The 19971-nt window shown below is 44.8% G+C and overlaps 1 protein-coding gene across 1 annotated transcript in view; it reads left to right on the forward strand.

Moving 5' to 3' along the window:
• DEPTOR (DEP domain containing MTOR interacting protein) overlaps window positions 1-19971 on the forward strand; it is a 236511-nt gene that overhangs the window by 114583 nt on the left and 101957 nt on the right. The window contains 1 exon segment of the mRNA XM_029591951.1: window positions 8135-8317. Within this exon segment, the coding sequence (XP_029447811.1) occupies window positions 8135-8317 (183 nt within the window).

The following is a 19971-nucleotide window of genomic DNA, read 5'->3' on the forward strand; positions in this document are numbered from 1 at the left end:
TTACTGTTTCTTGGATTGTCAGTCAGCATCCTCAGGGTCCACTCTCCAAGTCTTCTACAATTTGCTCAGGCCATGGACCCTGCTGAAGTTCCCATGCCAGACTACCTGTGGGATCTCTCGCGGACAGTCCAACAACAACAAAAGTACCAAGATTACATTATTATCTGGGTACATCTTTTTTCACATTATTATCTGTCCTTGCAGCTAAATAAATTGCAGTCAACCATAGAAGTGACAGTGTTATCCCCTTCTTTGCCATAGCCGGTTGCTGCCACCGCCTCATCTCAGTCTGCGTCTTCTCTTTGCTTGCATCTGCAACCCCATTATGATGGTGACCCCCAAGGTCTGTCAACTAGTGCCTGATCCACTTCGAATTCCAGCCAGACAACTTCACTTCTGAGCGGGCAAAAGTGGCCTTCATAATGTCCTTGCTGCATAGTCAGAGCTTTCACCTTGTGGGAGAGACACGACCCCAACTGTTTCTGACCTGCTTCAGGAAGCTCTTTGATGAGCCCACCCGACATCATCTTCAGCCTCGCAGTTACTGTGCCTGAGGCAGGGCTCCATGACCATTGAGTAGTATGCAGTACAGTTCCACACCCTGGCACCAGAACAGTCCTGGAATGAAGAAACTCAGATAGCCATATTCTGGTCTTTCGGACAGGGTCAAGGACAAACTAGCTGGTTGTCATACCCCTGCCAAACTGGATGACCTCATGCCACAAAATAGACATCCGCCAGAAAATAGACATCCGCTTTCAAGAGATGTTTCAGGAGTGGGAGGTGTCCAGACGTGGGACCTGCCTGGCTTCCAGCTTTCAAAGGCCTATGATGTCTCCTGTCCAATCCCTGCCTTTGCCCCCCATATCCACGGAGGAGCCCCTGCAACTAGGGCAAGCCAAGTTATCAGAGGAAGAGAAGCACCAGCAAAGGTTGCACAACCTTTGCTTATGCTGTGCAGGTAAACATCATTATGCTTCCTCATTTCCTGAGAAGGTGGGAAACGTCTGCACAGTATAAGCCTAGGACTGATGGGAGAGGCAACCCTAGGCTCTATTCACCTTCTTCCCTCACAACAGATCATTCTACTGGTTCAGTTGGACTTTGGAAGTGGGAATTTCTTCTGGAGGTATTTCTGGACTTCTGTGCCACTGGCTGTTTTATTGATACTGCCCTAGTAGAAAAGCCATATAGCTCTGGTGCCATTAAAAATCCCACCTGTATTTCATCGGTCCATGAAGAATTATTACCAGGAGCTATTCATGACACCATGAGTGGGTCTTCTGCATGAAGAATGCATTTCATTTTTTGTGCTTTGGACAGCTGTTAACCCCATTCTGCTTGGTTTACTTTGGTTGCAGTGACATTGTCCAATTGTGAACTGGAAAAATGGAGATATTCTTTGTTTTCAGAACTGCATCTAGTATATCCTCCTATGCAACTCTATTCATCTGATCTCCCCGCTCTTCCAGGCCTCCCCATGCCTTACATATCTTTTACAAACATCTTCATCAAAACAAAGGCTAAGGTCCTTCTACCTCATTGCCTGTTCAATTGCACCATAGATTTATTGCTTGGTAAAACACCATCCCAAGGCAAAGTGCACCCTCTAGTCATCCCTAAGATGGAGGCAGTGTCTGAGTATGTATGGGAGAACCTCAAGAGAGGCCTAATTAGGTCTTCCACTTCCATGTCAAGGGTGGTTTCTTCTTCGTTGCAAAAAGGATGGCTCCCTGTGCCCATGTATCGATAACTGGAGTTTGAATGCTATCACGATAAAAAATACCCCTCCCCTTGATATAGGAATTGTTTGATCAATTGCAAGGAGCTTTCATCTTCATCAAGTTGAATTTTTGCAGGGCATATAATCATATAGGAGGGCGACAAATTGAAAACTGCCTTTAACACTTGTGATGGTCAATACGAGTACATCGCTATGCCATTCAGCCTGAATAATGCCTCCATGGTCTTTCAGAACTATGTTAAAGACATATTCAGGGACTTGATGTACATATATGTCATAATCTATTTAGAAATTCTTTTTTTATTTATTTATTGCATTTTTAATTAACACAACATACATTGTGAATGTAATATTGGGTACTAAACTTGGATCCCCACAGAGTGAGAATATAATCATTTATGCATAAATCAAAAAGTAGAAATTCAGAAATAACCCTCTCTTAATAGGAAAAACTTGAGGGGGAGAGAAATAGGTGAAACACCAGTGGAAACCTACTATAATGAGCTTAAATGGCAATAGTACGATAGAGGATTTAACAACTGGGAGTTCTTTGCTGATATACCTACTGTGCTGACTCTATCACTTTAAGTGAGCATTCAAAAACGAACGTAATTGTGTAGGCTCTAAGAAAGCATAAGTATTACTTTGAAATTTAACTAGACATTTACATGGATATTATAACATATATTTCGAACAAATTGTTAAAGCTTCAGATTTCAATTCCAAAATTTTTTTCCTCCTTTCCTGAGTTGATCGCACTATGTCCAGAAACAGCCACACCTTCTGGCCGTAAAATAAGGAATTTCGATTTCGAAAGAAAAGTCTAAACACTGTATTCTTTTCACTTAGAAATGCTAAAGTTACAAGTAATATTCCCCTGTGTGAGACTTCATCATCATGTGATATTTTCAATATATCTGTTAAATTATGTTGATTTTGTTCGCTTTGTTCCATCTGAGATTTTTCTTGCTTCTTCTGAGGTAAATAGTAAGCTTTAGTAATTAAAGGTAAAGCTTCCTTAGGAATTTTAAGATTATTTATCAAAAAGCTTTTAAATAAATCCATTGCTGGTTGCATTTTAATCACTGGAAAATTGAGCACTAATATTCAAGCTCCTTAATGAATTCTCTATATTTTCCATTTTTTTCATCTGGATATTCTCTGACACTACTAAATTCTGTTGTAATTTTTCTACTGATTCCAGTCTTTTTTCATAGGAACTTAATCTATTTTCTTGATCTTCAATCCTCTTCTCATTTCTTTTACAATGACTATTAACTTCCAAGTGGACTTTAGTTAATGATATAATAGCAGTTTCAATAGAGGCCCTAGGCATCCGCCGAAGTTCGCCTAATGGACGCGCCGGCTCTGCTCTCATCCAGTTTGCAAGAGATTTGGCAGAACAATCAGATTCTCCTAAGGAAAGCAGTTGACCAATACAAAAAAATGTGCAGACTGGAGACATACACTTGTGCCTCAGTTTGCCCCAGGAGATAAATTTGGCTCAGCACTAGAAATATTCGTCTCAAAGTAACTCTGTGAAATTCACCTCACGATTTACTCTACCAAATTATAAAGCAACTGAATGGGAATTATTAGAAAGGGAATGGTGAATAAAACGGAAAATGTCATAATGCCTCTGTATCGCTCCATGGTGAGACCGCACCTTGAATACTGTGTACAATTCTGGTTGCCGCATCTCAAAAAAGATATAATTGCGATGGAGAAGGTACAGAGAAGGGCTACCAAAATGATAAGGGGAATGGAACAGCTCCCCTATGAGGAAAGACTAAAGAGGTTAGGACTTTTCAGCTTGGAGAAGAGATGGCTGAGGGGGGATATGATAGAGGTATTTAAGGTCATGAGAGGTCTAGAACGGGTAGATGTGAATCTGTTATTTACTCTTTAGGATAGTAGAAAGACTAGGGGGCACTCCATGAAGTTAGCATGTGGCACATTTAAAACTAATCGGAGAAAGTTCTTTTTTACTCAACGCACAATTAAACTCTGGAATTTGTTGCCAGAGGATGTGGTTAGTGCAGTTAGTATAACTGTGTTTAAAAAAGGATTGGATACGTTCTTGGAAGAGAAGTCCATTACCTGCTATTAATTAAGTTGACTTAGAAAATAGCCACTGCTATTACTAGCAACGGTAACATGGAATAGACTTAGTTTTCGGGTACTTGCCAGGTTCTTATGGCCTGGATTGGCCACTGTTGGAAACAGGATGCTGGGCTTGATGGACCCTTAGTCTGACCCAGTATGGCATGTTCTTCTTCTTCTTCTTAACTCTTCGTATCCCTAACTTTTCCACATCTCTCTACTTAAGTCACTGATTCTCAACAAATATTCCAGGAAACTCTCAGCTCCCACACCAGTCTCATTAATCCCAGACTCAGAATTTGAGATCAAAGAAATAATCGACTCCAAAATGGTGAGAGACAGACTTTATTACCTGACAGACTGGAAAGATTATGGCCCCGAGGGAGGTCATGGTAGCCAGTGGAGAGCTTTAATGCCCCAGTACTGATTGAGAAATTTCATTGACTGTTTCCCCACAAGCCCAGGAAAAGGGGCCCTGGGGAAGGCCTTAAAAGGGGGCACTGTAAAATGCTGCCGACCATGGGCCACTGCTTCATAGTCGGCGATCCTCCAGTCTGCCGGGGATCACTCAGCATGGCTCCTGGTGTCCTGCTTCTCCATGGCATCCAGTTGCTTTCAATAGGCCCTGCAGTAACTCACCAGTTTGGGGGGGACGGGGGACTGCTGCAACGTAAAGGGGGGCCCAGTTGTCTGGACTGGTGCCTAAGCAACAGGTTCTCTTTCCTTGTTCCTGAACTAGTAGTCATTCCAGTTGCGGTTTTCTGGTTTTGACTCTTCCCTGACTATGTCTCTGCTTCTGTTTGCTGCCTGCCCAGACTCCTGCCTGACACCTGGCTCTGCACAAAATCCACCTGCCTCGACCCTGCCTGCCTGACCATGTCTCTGCTTCACAATTCAGTACTGTTTCTTGGCCTGCCAGTCAGCATCCTCAGGGCCCACCCCCAAGCCCATGAGAGAAATGTCCCAATCAACATTTGGCAGATTGAAATCACCTAGCAATAGTGCCTAGCCTTTTATAGCAATTTTGTGAATATTCTCCATTAAATTTCTATCCATTTCTTCTGCCTGCAATGGAGGTCTGCATATTACGCCAATATAAATAGATGGTCTAGTCCTCCTTTCTATGTTCTTTCACTTTACCTCATAAGCCCTACAGTTCTCTTGCTTTAATATATAGTGCCACTTCTCCTGCCTTTCTTCCTACCCTGTCCTTCCTGTATAGATTGTAGTCCAGTATAATTATAACCTAGTCGCAGTTTTCTGTGCACCAAGTCTCTGTGACTGCCACTATATCCAAGTTAGCCTCTTCCAAGACTGCCGCTAGATCTGGGACTTTATTTCCCATATTTATGAGCATTATTGTACATAGCTTTCGAGATGTTTCCCTTTTCCCATTTCTCTATAAGTGTTTAAAGATTTACCGCCCTGAGTACTTTTACTTTGTTCATCCATCTCCAACGATCCTAGTTTAAAGACCTCTTCAGTAGGTTTGCGAGTTTGTTCTGGACGACACTGAACCCCCTTCTTCCACAGGCGAATCCATCTCTGCTCAGCTGTCCTTGAAACATCATCCCATGGCCCAGGAAGCTGAAACACACTTGTCGACACCATCTACACAGTCATTCATTTATCTCCAGAATGCAAGCAACCCTGCCTGGGCCTTTATCCTTGACTAGGAAGATGGCGGAGAATACCACCTGTACACCTATCTGCTTTACCTTCTCTTCCAGAGCCATGAGGGTAGCGCACGCACATGGACGCCTGCACGTACCTTTTAAAATCTACCCCTCTATTTCTAGGTATGAGCGATTCTTACTTTTAAGTCCTTTTCACCTTCTTACAGCACTCTGTCAAAAGTTATATAGCAGACGGAAACTGGGGGGAGGGGCAGGATTTTGTGTTTGGAGACAGAGAGGTCAGCTCAGCACCATTCGGCCTAAAGTTCCATAGCTTGGAACTGCTGTAGGATGGTTGGTGATGGAAGAAATTTAGTCTGAATATGCTCCGTCCTAATAGGAGACTGAAATACCAGGAGGCTGAAATTCAAAGGGCTTTGTCACAATGTTAGCTGGACAAACACAGAGGTTTACATTTCCCACGTTCCTGCAGCAAAAGTTTAACCTGGCAAGTCATTACTCAGTTAAAATGTATCGAGATAAGAAAGAGATGGCATGAGGGGGGCATTCTGTTATGGGGAGCATTGGGAGAGTGGTCCCCCTTAGAGGGAGTGTGCCCTTGAGCCCCTGGCACAATCCCAGGTGGATCAGAACCATGCCAAGGGTAGGTGTAGCGTGTGTCAGGGTGGGTGGTGAGAGACAGCCCAACCCCCAGCCGGACCTGCATGCCTCTGGAACCAACTATGGAATGTTGGTAATGAACAGTCTTCCGACTGTTCCCGGCCCTTTCAGACCTGCCGCTGGGATGGCAAAAGGCAGCAGGCCGGACTCAGGGCGTGGGCAGACGGAGGTTCAGGCACAGAAGATGAAGACTCTGGAACTGTAGACTGTAGACGTAGACTCAGGAACTTGGAAGGTTCAGTCATTGGCACGGTCCCTCAGGGTGCCCTACACAGCCAAAACCACTGGTCTGGTCACGGACCACCCTGTCCTACATCCGCGGGAGCGGGACCAGCACAGGAAGGGAACGAGGTACTAAAGACAAGGAATCAGGAACAAAATGCTGCACACCGCCAGTCCAAAGCAAGGTTCTGCACACCGGCAGTCAGGAGAAAGGACTGGGATAGGAACATCAGGAATGTACAAGACACCAGACACCCAGCTGGAACGAAAGCCCGAGGAGCAGGCATCTGCCTGGCAGGAGTCCAGATGGGCCAACCTCTCTGGCCCTACAAGAGTGGAGAAGAGCCGTGGGCCCGCCCCTTAGGAGAAGGGCGTGGCCCACACCAGAGCATCCAGGCTGCAGTGGAGTAGGCCTCGGGTAGGCCCTGCTGACACCGAAGGCCTCCCAGGCTGTGGAGCAAGATCCGAAGGATTACTCAGGCGAGGCCCCGGCTTCGGAGCGGCCTCCAGAGAAGGTGAGAGGCCTCCTGTGGCACAGCTACGGGAGGAATCGTAACACATTCGAGGCGAGGCTTAAGTTTTTATATAGATAGTGCTGATGATATTCAGTGCTAGCCTGATAAAGTTATCCTGCTAACACTGGTTAGGGGAGTGGAGGACTAGCCTAAGGGTTAGAGCAGCAGGCTAAGGCTTTAAACTGCAGAGACCAGCATTCAGATCCCAGCTCTGCTCCTTGTGACCTTGGGCAAGTCACTTTACTCTCTGTTGTCTCAGATACAAACTTAAATTGTGAGCCCCCTGGGGACAGAGAAATAAGTACATTACCTGCTTTGAAGTGCTGCAAAGTAGAATATAAAAAAACATGGCCCATTCTCCCTCTCTATCACCCCCACCCATGTGAAAAAAAAAAAACATATCAAGTGAGCCAGTATGACCTCCCTACCATCTCTCACCCAAGTTAAAAGTAAATGTAGCATGCAAGCAGCTCCCCAATGACTCTTTGTCCAGCCCCCAAAGAAAACAACAAGGCAGGCAATGCCACCTGATCCCCCCCCCCCCCCCCCATATCACATCCCCTAACTCAAAAGTCTTGGAGCATCAGATTCCTACCCCATATCCTCAACCCTGAAAGGTGCTGAGGAAGAGGAGGCTCCTGCCTTGTCCCAGGAGACTGCAGTCTAAATGCTCAGAGCTGTACTAGCATTTAATACTCATTTATTCACTCCTCTCGCCCACTGATTGGCCCCTTCACTTGTTCAGAAGTCTCAACAGGGATTGGAGGAGGATCGAGTGGCTTCATCATTGTTTTCTCTTAGGGGTGGGAGGAAGAGGCATTGGGGCCCCACCACATGTATTTTTAACTTGGGTGGATGAGGGTTGGTAGGGAAGGAGATCAAGTCCTGCTTGACCCCACTACTTTACTATATTCAGTAGCCTGATGAGTGACAAAATTAGCCAAGTAACTTTAGCGGAGAATATTGAGCAGCACTTTTACTTGGGTAAGTGCCACTGAATATTCAACTAAAGTTTTTTGGGTGATTTTATCCTGATAACTTCTCTGTTCGCCAGCTTACTGACTTTGAAGAGGTCTTTTCCTCTGTATCTCCGAACAAACTGTAATCGATCAGATGAAGCACCTCTGCTGGCCAGATTTGAGCCCTGAGAACTTTAAATGTGCACTGGTGTTGTGCTCTTCCAGCAGTTATGTGTAGTTTGAAAAGGTTTTTTTTTCTGTTCGGACTGAACTAGCGAGTCTTTTGCTTTCCAGTATCCAACAAGCACCACTTTGTGGACAGCAATCTCTTGTACCAGTTCCGGATGAACTTCCGCCGACGCCGGAGGCTGATGGAACTGCTCAGCGAGAGGTCCCCATCAGTGCCGGAAAACTATGACAGCCCCTTCTGCTTGCGCAAACAGAGCCATGACAACAAGGCGACGAGTTTTCTCTCAGGTAATTCCGCCTTGAAGCTTCTCAATCAATTTACATATGACTGCTAGAGCATGGGTATAAAGCATTTATTTATCAGGTAATTGAGAACAAAATAAGCATTCTTTGCAAGCCGTGATGCCTTTTATTGGATGACAAGAATAATTCAGAGACCACCATTTAGGTGCCTTCATCATACAAGTTAAAGGAAATATATAAGAATATTTGGAAATAAAAGGGCTTTGGGTGGTCTCAGAACTCATGTGCACTGTCAACTTTGGGCAATTATGTTGGTCAAACAGAGGTTTTCACAAACTGAAAAGAACCCAGCTTACTTCAGACCCAGTCCGGCTACTAGAACACTGATAAACTGTCATGTGTCGGACTGCATCGTGTGACAATGCACGGAGCTCCTTCAGAGCACTGGCAAAGCACCTTTAGTACCTCCAGATGACATCTCTGTGTATCCTGGTACCACTGGAATTTCAGCTGAATCAACTGAACGTCAAGTAAAATGGATACAAATTTAACATAGCAGACTATAAAACAGGGACAAAGCAAACATACAGAAGATTAATGGAGGGAGTGGAAGGGAGAAAGAGGAGCTGGGAATACACGAGAGCTGAAGGGTAACAGCTCAATTAAAGGAAGTCGCACCACGAGATGACAGATGTGATCTCTTTAAAAGCACACGTGATGCTATGTCCTAGAATATATTTTTATCCATCTGTATAAATCATGAGATTAATTTTAAGAGCGCACAAAATGTAAACATCCTGCAAGGAGATGGCAAGTCTGTGACAGAACTTTAGTAATGAACAATTCCTGCGAAATCAGTAAATCTTGTTTAAAAAAAAACAACCCCAAAACATTTTATAGGTACCTTAACTCATTCCATGAAGTCCTCGGTCGTGAAGACAATTAACGGTAGAACTTGTGGCTCGGTATGCATGAGGTATTCTTGAAAACACTTTAATGCACACCCTGACGTGGTGCTTAGTAATTTGTCCTATCAGTACATAATGCAGTAATATAACACATCAGGATTTAAAAATAACTTTTAATTACAAATGTTATTTTTTTCCATAATTTCAGAGCCAGTTCTTGATCTCATGCTCCGATCTAATCTTCATAGGTCCTGACTCATGTGCAACACAGAACTATGAGAAAAAAAAATTTAAATGATTTTTTACTAACTGCAAGTGTGCAATGCTGTATAACAATGCTATGCACCAGCATAATTAGTATTTCATCTTAGCTGTAAGGGCAAAAAAGGTTGTGGTGGGCCCTGAGTGGTCTAGGCTTGCATCCTGCCCTCTAGGCCCCGGGTGGGCACTGTGGCGTGCGTATAGCAGACAGAACGCAGAGTTCCTCTACGGAGCCTACTGGCAGAAACAGAGCGCCCGCCCCTGACAAATGACATAATCATGAGGCCTTACAAAGGGGTTGCTCATAAACTAGGAAGTTATTATCGGTAATCTAAGGGCTAGGAGTGGTGCGGAGAAACCTGGGCCATGAGATCTGGAAGCTTCTGGAGTTAAATAAGTGCTTTAGGTACTATAGGTCTTGAGAATGCCCATACAGCCTGCTGAATCTGTCGTGCATGAACGAAGCTCTGTGTTGGACTGAATCAAGGGAACTGCGTGCATTCTGCCTAGGCTCCAAGCTGACAGTAGCAGCTCCCTTTTTCATGGTGACAGTCGTAGCCTCTGTCCCACTAGCTAGGCTGACACTGGAGCTCACTTGGGGAGTGCTGGGGGCCAAGCTCCCTGGTTCTTTCCTGACAGGAGGGAAAGGTAAAGAATTTCAAGGTCCCTGAGACTTTTGGGAGGTCTTCTGACACCTTCCAGTCAAAGTAACTGTCACGTTCTGGGGTTCAGAATAAATCCTTTTCTGGAGCAACTGATGTAGACGAATACAGTCAGAAGAGTGCACACCGGAGATGGTACAACACATTCAGACAAAAAAAAAAAATCGTAAGAAAGCAAACAGTCCAGATTTCCCAGTCAAGGCAAATCTTCAAATCTTTCTTTACCAACCATGCCCTAGCAAGCAGGCATTCTTTGGAAAGGGGTCCTCCCTGGCTTTCCTTTTATATTCCCCTTCAGACACACTTTCTTACAGGGAGCTGGCACCATGGCTCTAAGCCATCTTTAGGGAAGAGACTGGCTCAGCCTTTTTGCTCTCTGCTGTGCGCTACCTGTAACGAGCTAGCATGTAGAGCTACCTTCCTTCACTTATAGTGACCTAGCACCTAAAACCTACCTTCCGGGATTTATGATTTAAAATCTGCCTCTCAACTCTTGTAATCTACTTAGAAGCGGCTATCCAGGCCAAAAGGTGGAGTAGAAATCCAAAATCGATGTGCAGATCTCTGTAGAACTGAACACTCTCCCTGACAGATACAGTAGAGCTCCAGCTGACAATCTCTTGAGCAGCAACTCAGAAGCAGATGTCCCTAATCTGCTACTCCTTATTCTGACTCCAACCAGAGCCACTGGTTGGAGTCAGCCACTCGCAGATACTCAAGGCAAATCTTCAGTGAAATACAAGGAGTTTGGGACTCACTCCCCTTTCACCACTTTTCACCTTTTTTGGCTCTCTTGATCTCGGGATCCTGTTTGGACTCCCAGGAAATTCCCTTTCTCCTGGAAGGCCTGAGGGCTCCAGCCATGATCCTCAGCCAGTTTCACGGAACAGAAGACTGGACAAAAGAACAGGAGCCAAAGTGGGCTCATGAGTTTTGTGAAAGCACAATCCCTGCCAAACACCTCCCACCCAGGAGTGTCAGAGAGCACTGTCCACGCCTCCTCTCTCTGACCTTTCACATCTAGCATCTGTAAAAACTCTGATGACTCTAGTAAGGGACACTTGGGTGACATCCTTACACAAAAGGGTAGAGACAGGATGAAAGCGCTCCAGAGGAAAGCAATCAACATGGTGTGGGGTCTGCACCAAAAGACTTGGGAGAGATACCTGGGAGGAGGGAAGAGCTAGGGGAGATATGATGCAGACTTTTAAATATCTGAAAAGATATTGATGCACATGACTCAAACCTCTTCCTATGGAAAAGAAGCTGTAGGACTAGGGGTCATGATATGAAACTCCACGGGGGGTAAACAACTCGGGAAGAATTTCTTCACAGAATAGGTGGTGAATGCATAGAATGCCATCTTGGAAGAGGTGGAGAAGGCCAGAACAGTAATGGAGTTCAAAAGGATAAGGAATAAACATAGAGGAGCCCTAGTGGCTCTAAGAGGAATAGCCTAGTGGTTAGAGCAGTGGGCTATAAACCAGGAGACCAGTGTTTGAGTACTGCTGTTGCTCCTTGTGACCTTGGGCAAGTTGCTTTACCTTTATTGCCTCAGGTACAAACTTAGATTATAAACCCTCTGGGGACAAGGAAATACCTACAGTACCTGAATGTAAACCGAGGTGATATGTCAGATCAAATGACAGTATATAAAAATTATAAATAAATGAAGAACCAAGATAACCCGCAGTAACATTTCTGTTTGGGAGCAACCTGCACGGTTACATTTTGTAGGGCAGAATGGATGGACCTTTATCTGCCCATCAGTTACTATGTTACAGTGTTAAATAATAGCAGCTGGGAGAGACTTGGAGAGCTCAAACCCTGCCCTGTCTCTGACTCGACTTGTTGTCCTTACATAGGGCTATCCAAGAGCGAACTGAGTCAGGTTTCTTCCTGCTGGCCTCTAGTCCTTACTGAGAGCTTCTCCATGCCGCCTTGCGTACTCTTTGCTGCTGCTCTGCAGGCAGGGTGGTGGCACTTAGCAGCTGCTGCACTCTGTCCCCTGCATTCTGTGCTATCACTACCCCTTAGAATGTAGGATTACACAACCCAGAAATTCTTAAATAAATAAATACCATGCTTCACTGCAACCAAGAGAGGAGACAGAAGGCTAGGAGGGAGTAAGAAAAAGAATGAGAAGAGTAAAGCAAGGAAATGGAAAGAGGCGTGGAGGAAGAGATGAGAAAACAGATGGAGCGAGTGGAAGAGAGGGAAGAAAGAGGAGAGGTGGAGGGAAGGGGAAGAGAAAAGGGTGCGGAAAAAGAAATGGGGATATGGGGGAAAATGATGGAAAGGGGAAATAAGAGGATATATGAAGAGACAATGGAGAAAAAGACAAGATAGAGGGGAGGAAGAAAATTAGCTAATATGTTTCTGTTACTACCATTCACTTTTCAGTGGTGACCCTTTATATCTGCTATTAGTATAACCTACATTTATGTGCTGGTGTGGGTTCTTCATTCATCCTCAAGTAACAAGACATTTTTTTAAAAGATGTTATCAAAATGTATTCTTAAAATCATTGTGTGTCAGCAGAAAGCTTTTGTTGAGTTTCCGTTGCTGCTCAGCCTCCCCTCCAGCAGGGGGCCCCAGTGGACCTTGCTTGGAACCATACTCTCCAGCACATTTCTGGACTTTGGCCCCAGCCTGCTGTACTACCTCCGGTACATCAGCGAACCGCCATGAGGACATCCCTCAGACTATCCAGGCCCCTCTCTCCTGCCTGCACTACACCAAGACTCTTGCCCTGCTTAACTCCTGCCTGTCCTTTCCCTCAATGCTTTGGCATCGAGTGATACTCCACTCCTTGTTCTAGCCACCTCTGCCTTGCAGCCTTCTAAGCCTTTCCTGTGTATGTCTCCTGGCCCCTGGGCCTTCTGACTCCTGTTTTCCTGTACCTTGTTCCTTGGCCTCTGGGCCTTCCGTTCCTGGTTCCTTTGTCTGTCTTGTTGGCCTTCCGGCTTCTATCTGTCAGGCCTAGCCTGAGACCTCCCTAGGTCTCTTCTGATTCTAGGCCTCTCCCTATTCCCTGACCCCTGGCCTAGCCTGAGACTTTCCAGGTCTCTTCCCTGTTTCTGGGCCTCTCTCTGCCTTGTCTTACAAGGCCTTCTTACTAAGCCTTCGGGCTTTTATGTTTCATGTTCAGTGGTCCTGGTTAGTCTTGTCCTAGTCTGTTTTGCCCTCATTGCAGTTCTAGTGATCCAGTCTCACACTTACCTGCATCCAGTTCCATGCTTACTTGCACCCTTATCTGCACCCAGCTCCAGTATGTTCCAGCTGTTCCAGTCCACTCCTACCTGCTTTCAGTTCCACTCTTACCCGCTCTCTGTTCCAGTCCACTATTACCTGCACCCAGCTCCAGTATGTTCCAGCTGTTCCAGTCCACTCCTACCTGCTTTCAGTTCCACTCTTACCTGCTCTCTGTTCCAGTGTTCCAGTCACTATTACCTGCACCCAGCTCCAGTATGTTCCAGCTGTTCCAGTACACTCCTACCTGCTTTCAGTTCCACTCTTACCCGCTCTCTGTTCCAGTCCACTATTACCTGCACCCAGCTCCAGTATGTTCCAGCTGTTCCAGTACACTCCTACCTGCTTTCAGTTCCACTCTTACCCGCTCTCTGTTCCAGTGTTCCAGTCACTATTACCTGCACCCAGCTCCAGTCTGTTCCAGTTATTCCTACTCTACGCTTACCTGCATCCAGAGCTCCAATCCAGCCTGCACTCCATTCCTGAGCTCCAGCCCAATCTATACTCTGCTCCAGAGCTTCAGCCCTGCCCGCACCTCGTTCCTTGCTCCAGCCTCACCGGACTGTTCACACAAAGTTCCAGCCTTGCCATCATGAGCCACTCCAGGGGTGGTGTCCACCACACCCTCTTGGCAGCAGACCTCACAGCAGCTTTAGAGCAGGGGTGGCCAACCTGTGGCTCGGGAGCCACAGGTTGCTCTTTCATGTGCAAAATGAAGCTCTTGCCCTCTTGTCCTAGTGGCAGCTGGGCAGCACTGCAGAGGACAGACGAGAAGGGGCAGAGAACATAGCATAGAAAGGTAGAGACGAGCCTGGTAGCTCCCTGCCTCATCATGTCCATGCTCCGACCTATCTGCTGCCCGGAATAGAAGGGACTTTATTTGATTAATATTCTTTATATACAGCAACGTCCAAATTAATATCAAAGTGATATACATTAAAGAAGTGGCTAGAGTGGACAGTGGCCCCAGGCCCAGCAGATCACTGCGCTCCCAGGATTTGGAACTCAGCTGATAGCAGAAAGGAGAATGAAGTCACTTGGAGTCCCAGTCAAGTTATAATGATTTATCCCAAGGGAAAGGAAGGGCATGCGGAAAGGGAATGAAAGGAGAATGGAGTGCATGCAGTGGTAAATGCTTGGGCAGCCAGTGTGAGAAATGATAAATAGTGGGGGAAGTGACAGGTGTGAATACTTGGTGGAGAAGAGAAATGACAGGGGATGACTATTTCTGCCTGAGGTGAGTGATGCAAAAAGGGTTGAATATTGAAAGAGTTGAGGAAAGGTGTAAATGCTGGGAGGAGATAAGGAAGAGGTGAATGTAGCCTCTTTCAGCTTATTCCTCCCCAAAGTCTATACGGCCACATATTCTGCAGGAGGCATCAGGGAACCAGGGCTAGAGTGGGAGAGAGAGAGAGAGGGCTAGAAGAGAGGTTGCATGAGAGCCGTGTAGGAAGGAAAGTTGTATGTAAAATAGTGTTGGGGGGGGGGCGGGGATAGGAGGGGGCATGAGAAAGCTAGAGATGGGGTAGAAAGGGTTCAAGAGAAATGGGACATAAGAACATAAGATATGTGATACTGGGTCAGACCAAGGGTCCATCAAGCCCAGCATCCTGTTTCAACAGAGGCCAATCCAAGTCACAGTATCTGGCAAGTACCCAAACATTAAATAGATCCCATGCAATTAATGCCAGCAACAAGCAATGGCTATTCCCTATTGATTAAAGCAGTTTATAGACTTCTCCTCCAGGAACTTTTCCAAACCTTTTTTAAACTCAGCTATACTACCTGCCTTAACCACAACCACTGGCAACGAATTCCAGAGCTTAATTGTGCACTGAGTGAAAAATAATTTTTGCCGATTTGTTTTAAATATGCTACTTGCTAACTTCATGGAGTGCCCCTTAGTCCTTGTATTATCCGAAAGAGTAAATAACCGTTTCACATTTACCTGTTCAAGTGCTTTCATGATTTCGTAGATCTCTATGATATCCCCCCTTAGCCATCTCTTCTCCAAGATGAACAGCCCTAACCTCTTTAGCCTTTCCTCATAGGGGAGCCGTTTCATGCCCTTTATCATTTTGGTTGCCCTTCTCTGTAGCTTTTCCAGTGCAACTATATCTTTTTTGAGATGCAGTGTCCAGAATTGCACATAGTATTCAAGGTGTAGACTAACCATTGAGTGATATAGAGGCATTATGACAATCTCTGTTTTTATTTGCCATTCCCTTTGACCGTCACAGGACACTGAGTCTACGATTTCAATGTAATATCAACTATGATGCCCAGATCTTTCTCCTAAGTGGTAACTCTTAAAATGGAACCTAACATCATGTAATTACAGCGTGGGTTATTTTTCCCTATATGCATCACCTTGCACTTGTCCACATTATATTCCTTCCAGTCTCGCAAGGTCCTCCTGCAATCATCACAATCTACTTGTGATTTAACTACTCTGAATAATTTTGTGATGTCTACAAATTTGATAACCTTACTTGTCGTACCTCTTTCCAGATCATTTATAAATATATTAAAAGTACCGGTCCAAGTACAGATCCCTGAGGCACTCCACTGTTTACCTTTTTTTCATTGTGAAAACAGACCATTTAATCCTATTTTGTTTCCTGTCTTTTAACCAGTTTGCAATCCACAAAAGGACATCTCCTTTTATCCCATTACTTTTTGGTTTTCTTAGAAGCCTCTCATGAGGGAATTTGTCAAACACCTTCTGAAAATCTAAATACACCACATCTACTGGTTCACCTTTATCCACATGTTTATTAACACCTTCAAAATAATGTAGCAGATTTATGAAGCAAGACTTCCCTTGGGTAAATCCATGCTGGCAGTATCCCATTAAATCATGCCTTTCTATATGCTCTGTGATTATAATAGCTTCCACGATTTTTCCCGGCACTGAAATCAAGCTCACCGGTCTCTAGTTTTCCGGATCACCTCTGGAGCCTTTTTTATATATCAGGGTTACGTTGTCCACCTTCCAGTCTTCAGGTACAATGGATGATTTTAATGATAGGTTACAAATTACTTATAATAGGTCTGAAATTTCATTTTTGAGTTCTTGTATACCATCCAGTCCTAACTGATTTGCAACTCTTACTCTTCAGTTTGTCAATTTGGCCTACTACATCTTCCAAGTTCACTGTGATTTGGGTCAGTTCATCTGAATCGTCAACCTTGAATACCATCTCTGGAATGGGTATCTCCCCAACATCCTCCTCAGCAAACACCAAAGCAAAGAATTAATTTAGTCTTTCCGCGATAGCTTTACCTTCCCTAAGTGCCCCTTTAACACCTCGATCATCTAACGGTCCAACGGACTCCCTCGCAGGCTTCCTGCTTCGGATATATTTTAAAAAGTTTTATTATATGTTTTTGTCTCTACGGCTGACTTCGTTTGGAAAAGGCAGTAAAGGCATGAATGAAAACCTTGGTGGGAGGGTGTCTGTGAAAGTAGGCCAGAAGTGATGGTGGAGTTTGGGATATTGGTGCTTGGCAGAGGGTAGGGGAGAAGAGAGAGTATATGGAGGATGGAGTGGGGTCAGGGGAAAAATGAGGAGATGTGGGATATTGAGCAAAGAAGGGGATATGGTGTATAGTAGCACAAGATGTGGGGTGGAAAGTGTTATGCTGGAGCCGCTGAGCCTCTCTCATTGTTTGTGCACAGGGTGCCTGGGCTGCTAAGAGAGGCAGTGTGAAAAGAGTGGGGAGATTGAGAGGGGCCTGACCACAGGTTGGGATTAAGAGACTGCTGGGACGACAGAGGGTGGGGGAACAGAGAGGGAAAGACTAGTGGGAGGATTGAGAGACAAAAACCCATCCCCACTTCTCCTCCTTGTCTCTTGAAAATGTGAGGCTCTTCGGTACTGCGCATTCTGGCTCTTGGTCTGTGAAAGGTTGGCCACCACTGCTTTAGAGAAGGTTTTATTATAATTTGGGCATATGCAATGGGTACAGTTTGTTATGTACACAAACAACAGAAAACCAAATCCACCGTAATCCGAGAAACCTAGTAATTTATGTTTAAAAAAAAAAATCACATTTCAAAGTAATTGGTTACATAAAACAAACCATGCTCTTTATATTTTACACATGAAAATAAATGACATAATTTTATGATAAAATGTAATTATGTGGTCTTATATCACAATTCTAACAAAAACGAGTGGAATTAGTTATGGGCACATTTTGGTTTTGTTCACTAAAATAATGGCAGATAATCTTGCATCAGTGCTGAAAACAATTAGCATTTCACATTAATTTAACAATAGCATCCATTATTGTGATAAAATGCTGGACGCTAAAAACATTTGCACTGGTTGTAAGATAGTGCTCATCAATCATTGCTTTGCAGCGTCCTTAGGAATGTCTGGAATGAGTTCCAGCATTGGTAAACAAATACTGGTAATAAGTACCCCAGGCTTCACGAACAGCAGTGCCAAGCTTCACTGATTCCCAAGAGAAAAACTCAAACATATATAGTCTCAATGCAACAGTATAAGGATCAAACTGTATTAAGGGGAAGTTCAGTCTAAATGCTGTTATTTTTTAATCAAGATCTAAGTACCTTCTTTTGGACCTACTGGAGCCTGATTTTTCTTTTACTTTTTGTATTGTTGATTTGCTAGTATCAGTCCAAGAAGGGTGCTTATGGTTTGCTTCCTGTTTTCTCTGCGACTGCCATCTTGTTTGTCTTTCTTGTGGCAAGAGTTGTCGGCTGGGACTCTTGTCACAGAGCACATGTGTGTGTGTGTGTGTGTGTGTTGGCGCCATCAGAGAAACCTCCCTGCAGGGCAAGGGTGCCAGAGTACACATGAGGCAAGCAGCAGAAATGACTTTCAGGGACCTGACTGAGTGAGCAGGAGAGAGGCAGCAGTGGCTGGCCCAGAGTCAGGGAGAAGGTTCAGCGATAGCTGAGGAAGGCTGTGAGTGGCATGTTTCTTTTCTGGAGTGGCAGTGGCAAGGGGCGGGGTGGACATACTCAGGAGCAGCACAGTGACTGACTGCTGCTGGAGAGGGCTCTGGGGTAGAGGTGGGCAGTGGTGATTTAGAGGTCGAAGAGCCTGAGGTTTGGTGACTGGACGCTAAGGGACAATGAGGGAAAACTGTAGCAGCAGCTGGATATTAGGGGCATGGAAGAGAGGTAGCAACAGTAGCTGTAGATGGGGACAGCAGAGAGAGGCAGTGTTTGGCATGTGCATTCGTTTTGAAATGACATGAAAAATGCAACACAACACTCCGTTTGGTTTTGTCACATCAAAACGAAACAAAAAGAAAACCTCAATGAATCCATTGAGCTTTTTCTTTAGATTACGAATGCCACCAGTGCTACCAAAATACAAAAGTTAACCCTGTTTTCCACCAGCTCTTCCCCTATCCTCCCATCCTCCCCAGATGCATGCTCTTGCCCCATTCATGGGATTAAGTAAGTTGAAATGAGGCAGAAACGATTCAAAGTCAAAATGGCACTGGCAGCATTCTATTGTATGGCCCTGTGTTGCATGGTCATACAACAAAATCGTGCTGCCTTCAGGGTGATGGGATCCTGTGGGATAGGAGTGATATGGGATTGCTTCTGCCTCAGTTGGATTTATTCAACCCCACAGATGGGGTAAGATCATGTGTCCAGGGAGGGTGGGAGAATCGGGAAAGAGCCAGGGGAGAGGGTTAATGTTGTATTTCAGTGGCACTGGAGGTTTTTTTTGTAGCTGGGGAGAGCTAACCCAGTCCCTTTGTTTCTGACTTTTTTTTTTTCATATTTGAATGTTTATTTCATTTCAGTTAAACACAAAGAAATTAAATAAACATCAAACAAATTGAAAAATGAATAAGAAAAAAAACCCCAAATGAAATGAATAAAAATCAAAGCAAAACATGTTTTCCCCGTATACATCCCTACTGTTTGGAGATGGGAGGGAGGATCTCTGAGAAGCAGCAATGCCTGGAGATTGGGAAGAGAGGTGACTGGAAGTCAGGGACCTCCAAGGAGGCTAGATAATTGGGACCTCGAAGAGCAGCAACGATTGGTGGGGGACAGGACAAAGAGCAGCAGCAGATAATGTGTGATAGGGGCAAGGGGAATGCTAACAAACACTGCCAGTCACAGCACGCTGATGTAACAGAGAGGTGGATCGTGACATACAGTATATCCTGGTGCTGGCAGGGAGAAGAATGCAAGATGGCGGGAAGCATACTTATCTTGAGGCATAGAAACAAGGTAATTAAAAAAAAAAAAAAAAAAGCACCCAGCATTAAAAAAGGGCCTCGCTCTTTGCAGTTTCTGCGAATGTGAAGAGCATAGTATGTAAAATCTTTGCAGAATGTATTCTAGGATAAGCAGGATGGTAGTTCTCACACATGGGTGAGCTTGGTCCGGAAAACTTTTGTCAAAGTTTCTAGAACTTTGACTATGCCTCTTTGAACATGCTTAGCATGCATTATACCATGCATCCATGCGGCGTCCCCTTCAGTCTTATAACATAGAATTAAAGAAGAAAAATAAAAAAGGAGAAGAAACTCAAGGAGTGGAAACCCAACTCCACAGGGTGGCGGGCAGGTTTCATGAGGACTAACATCCTACTGTCCTCAAAGAACACCTGTT

Source organism: Rhinatrema bivittatum, chromosome 2 (assembly GCF_901001135.1).
Source record: "Rhinatrema bivittatum chromosome 2, aRhiBiv1.1, whole genome shotgun sequence".
NCBI classification, from domain to species: domain Eukaryota; kingdom Metazoa; phylum Chordata; class Amphibia; order Gymnophiona; family Rhinatrematidae; genus Rhinatrema; species Rhinatrema bivittatum.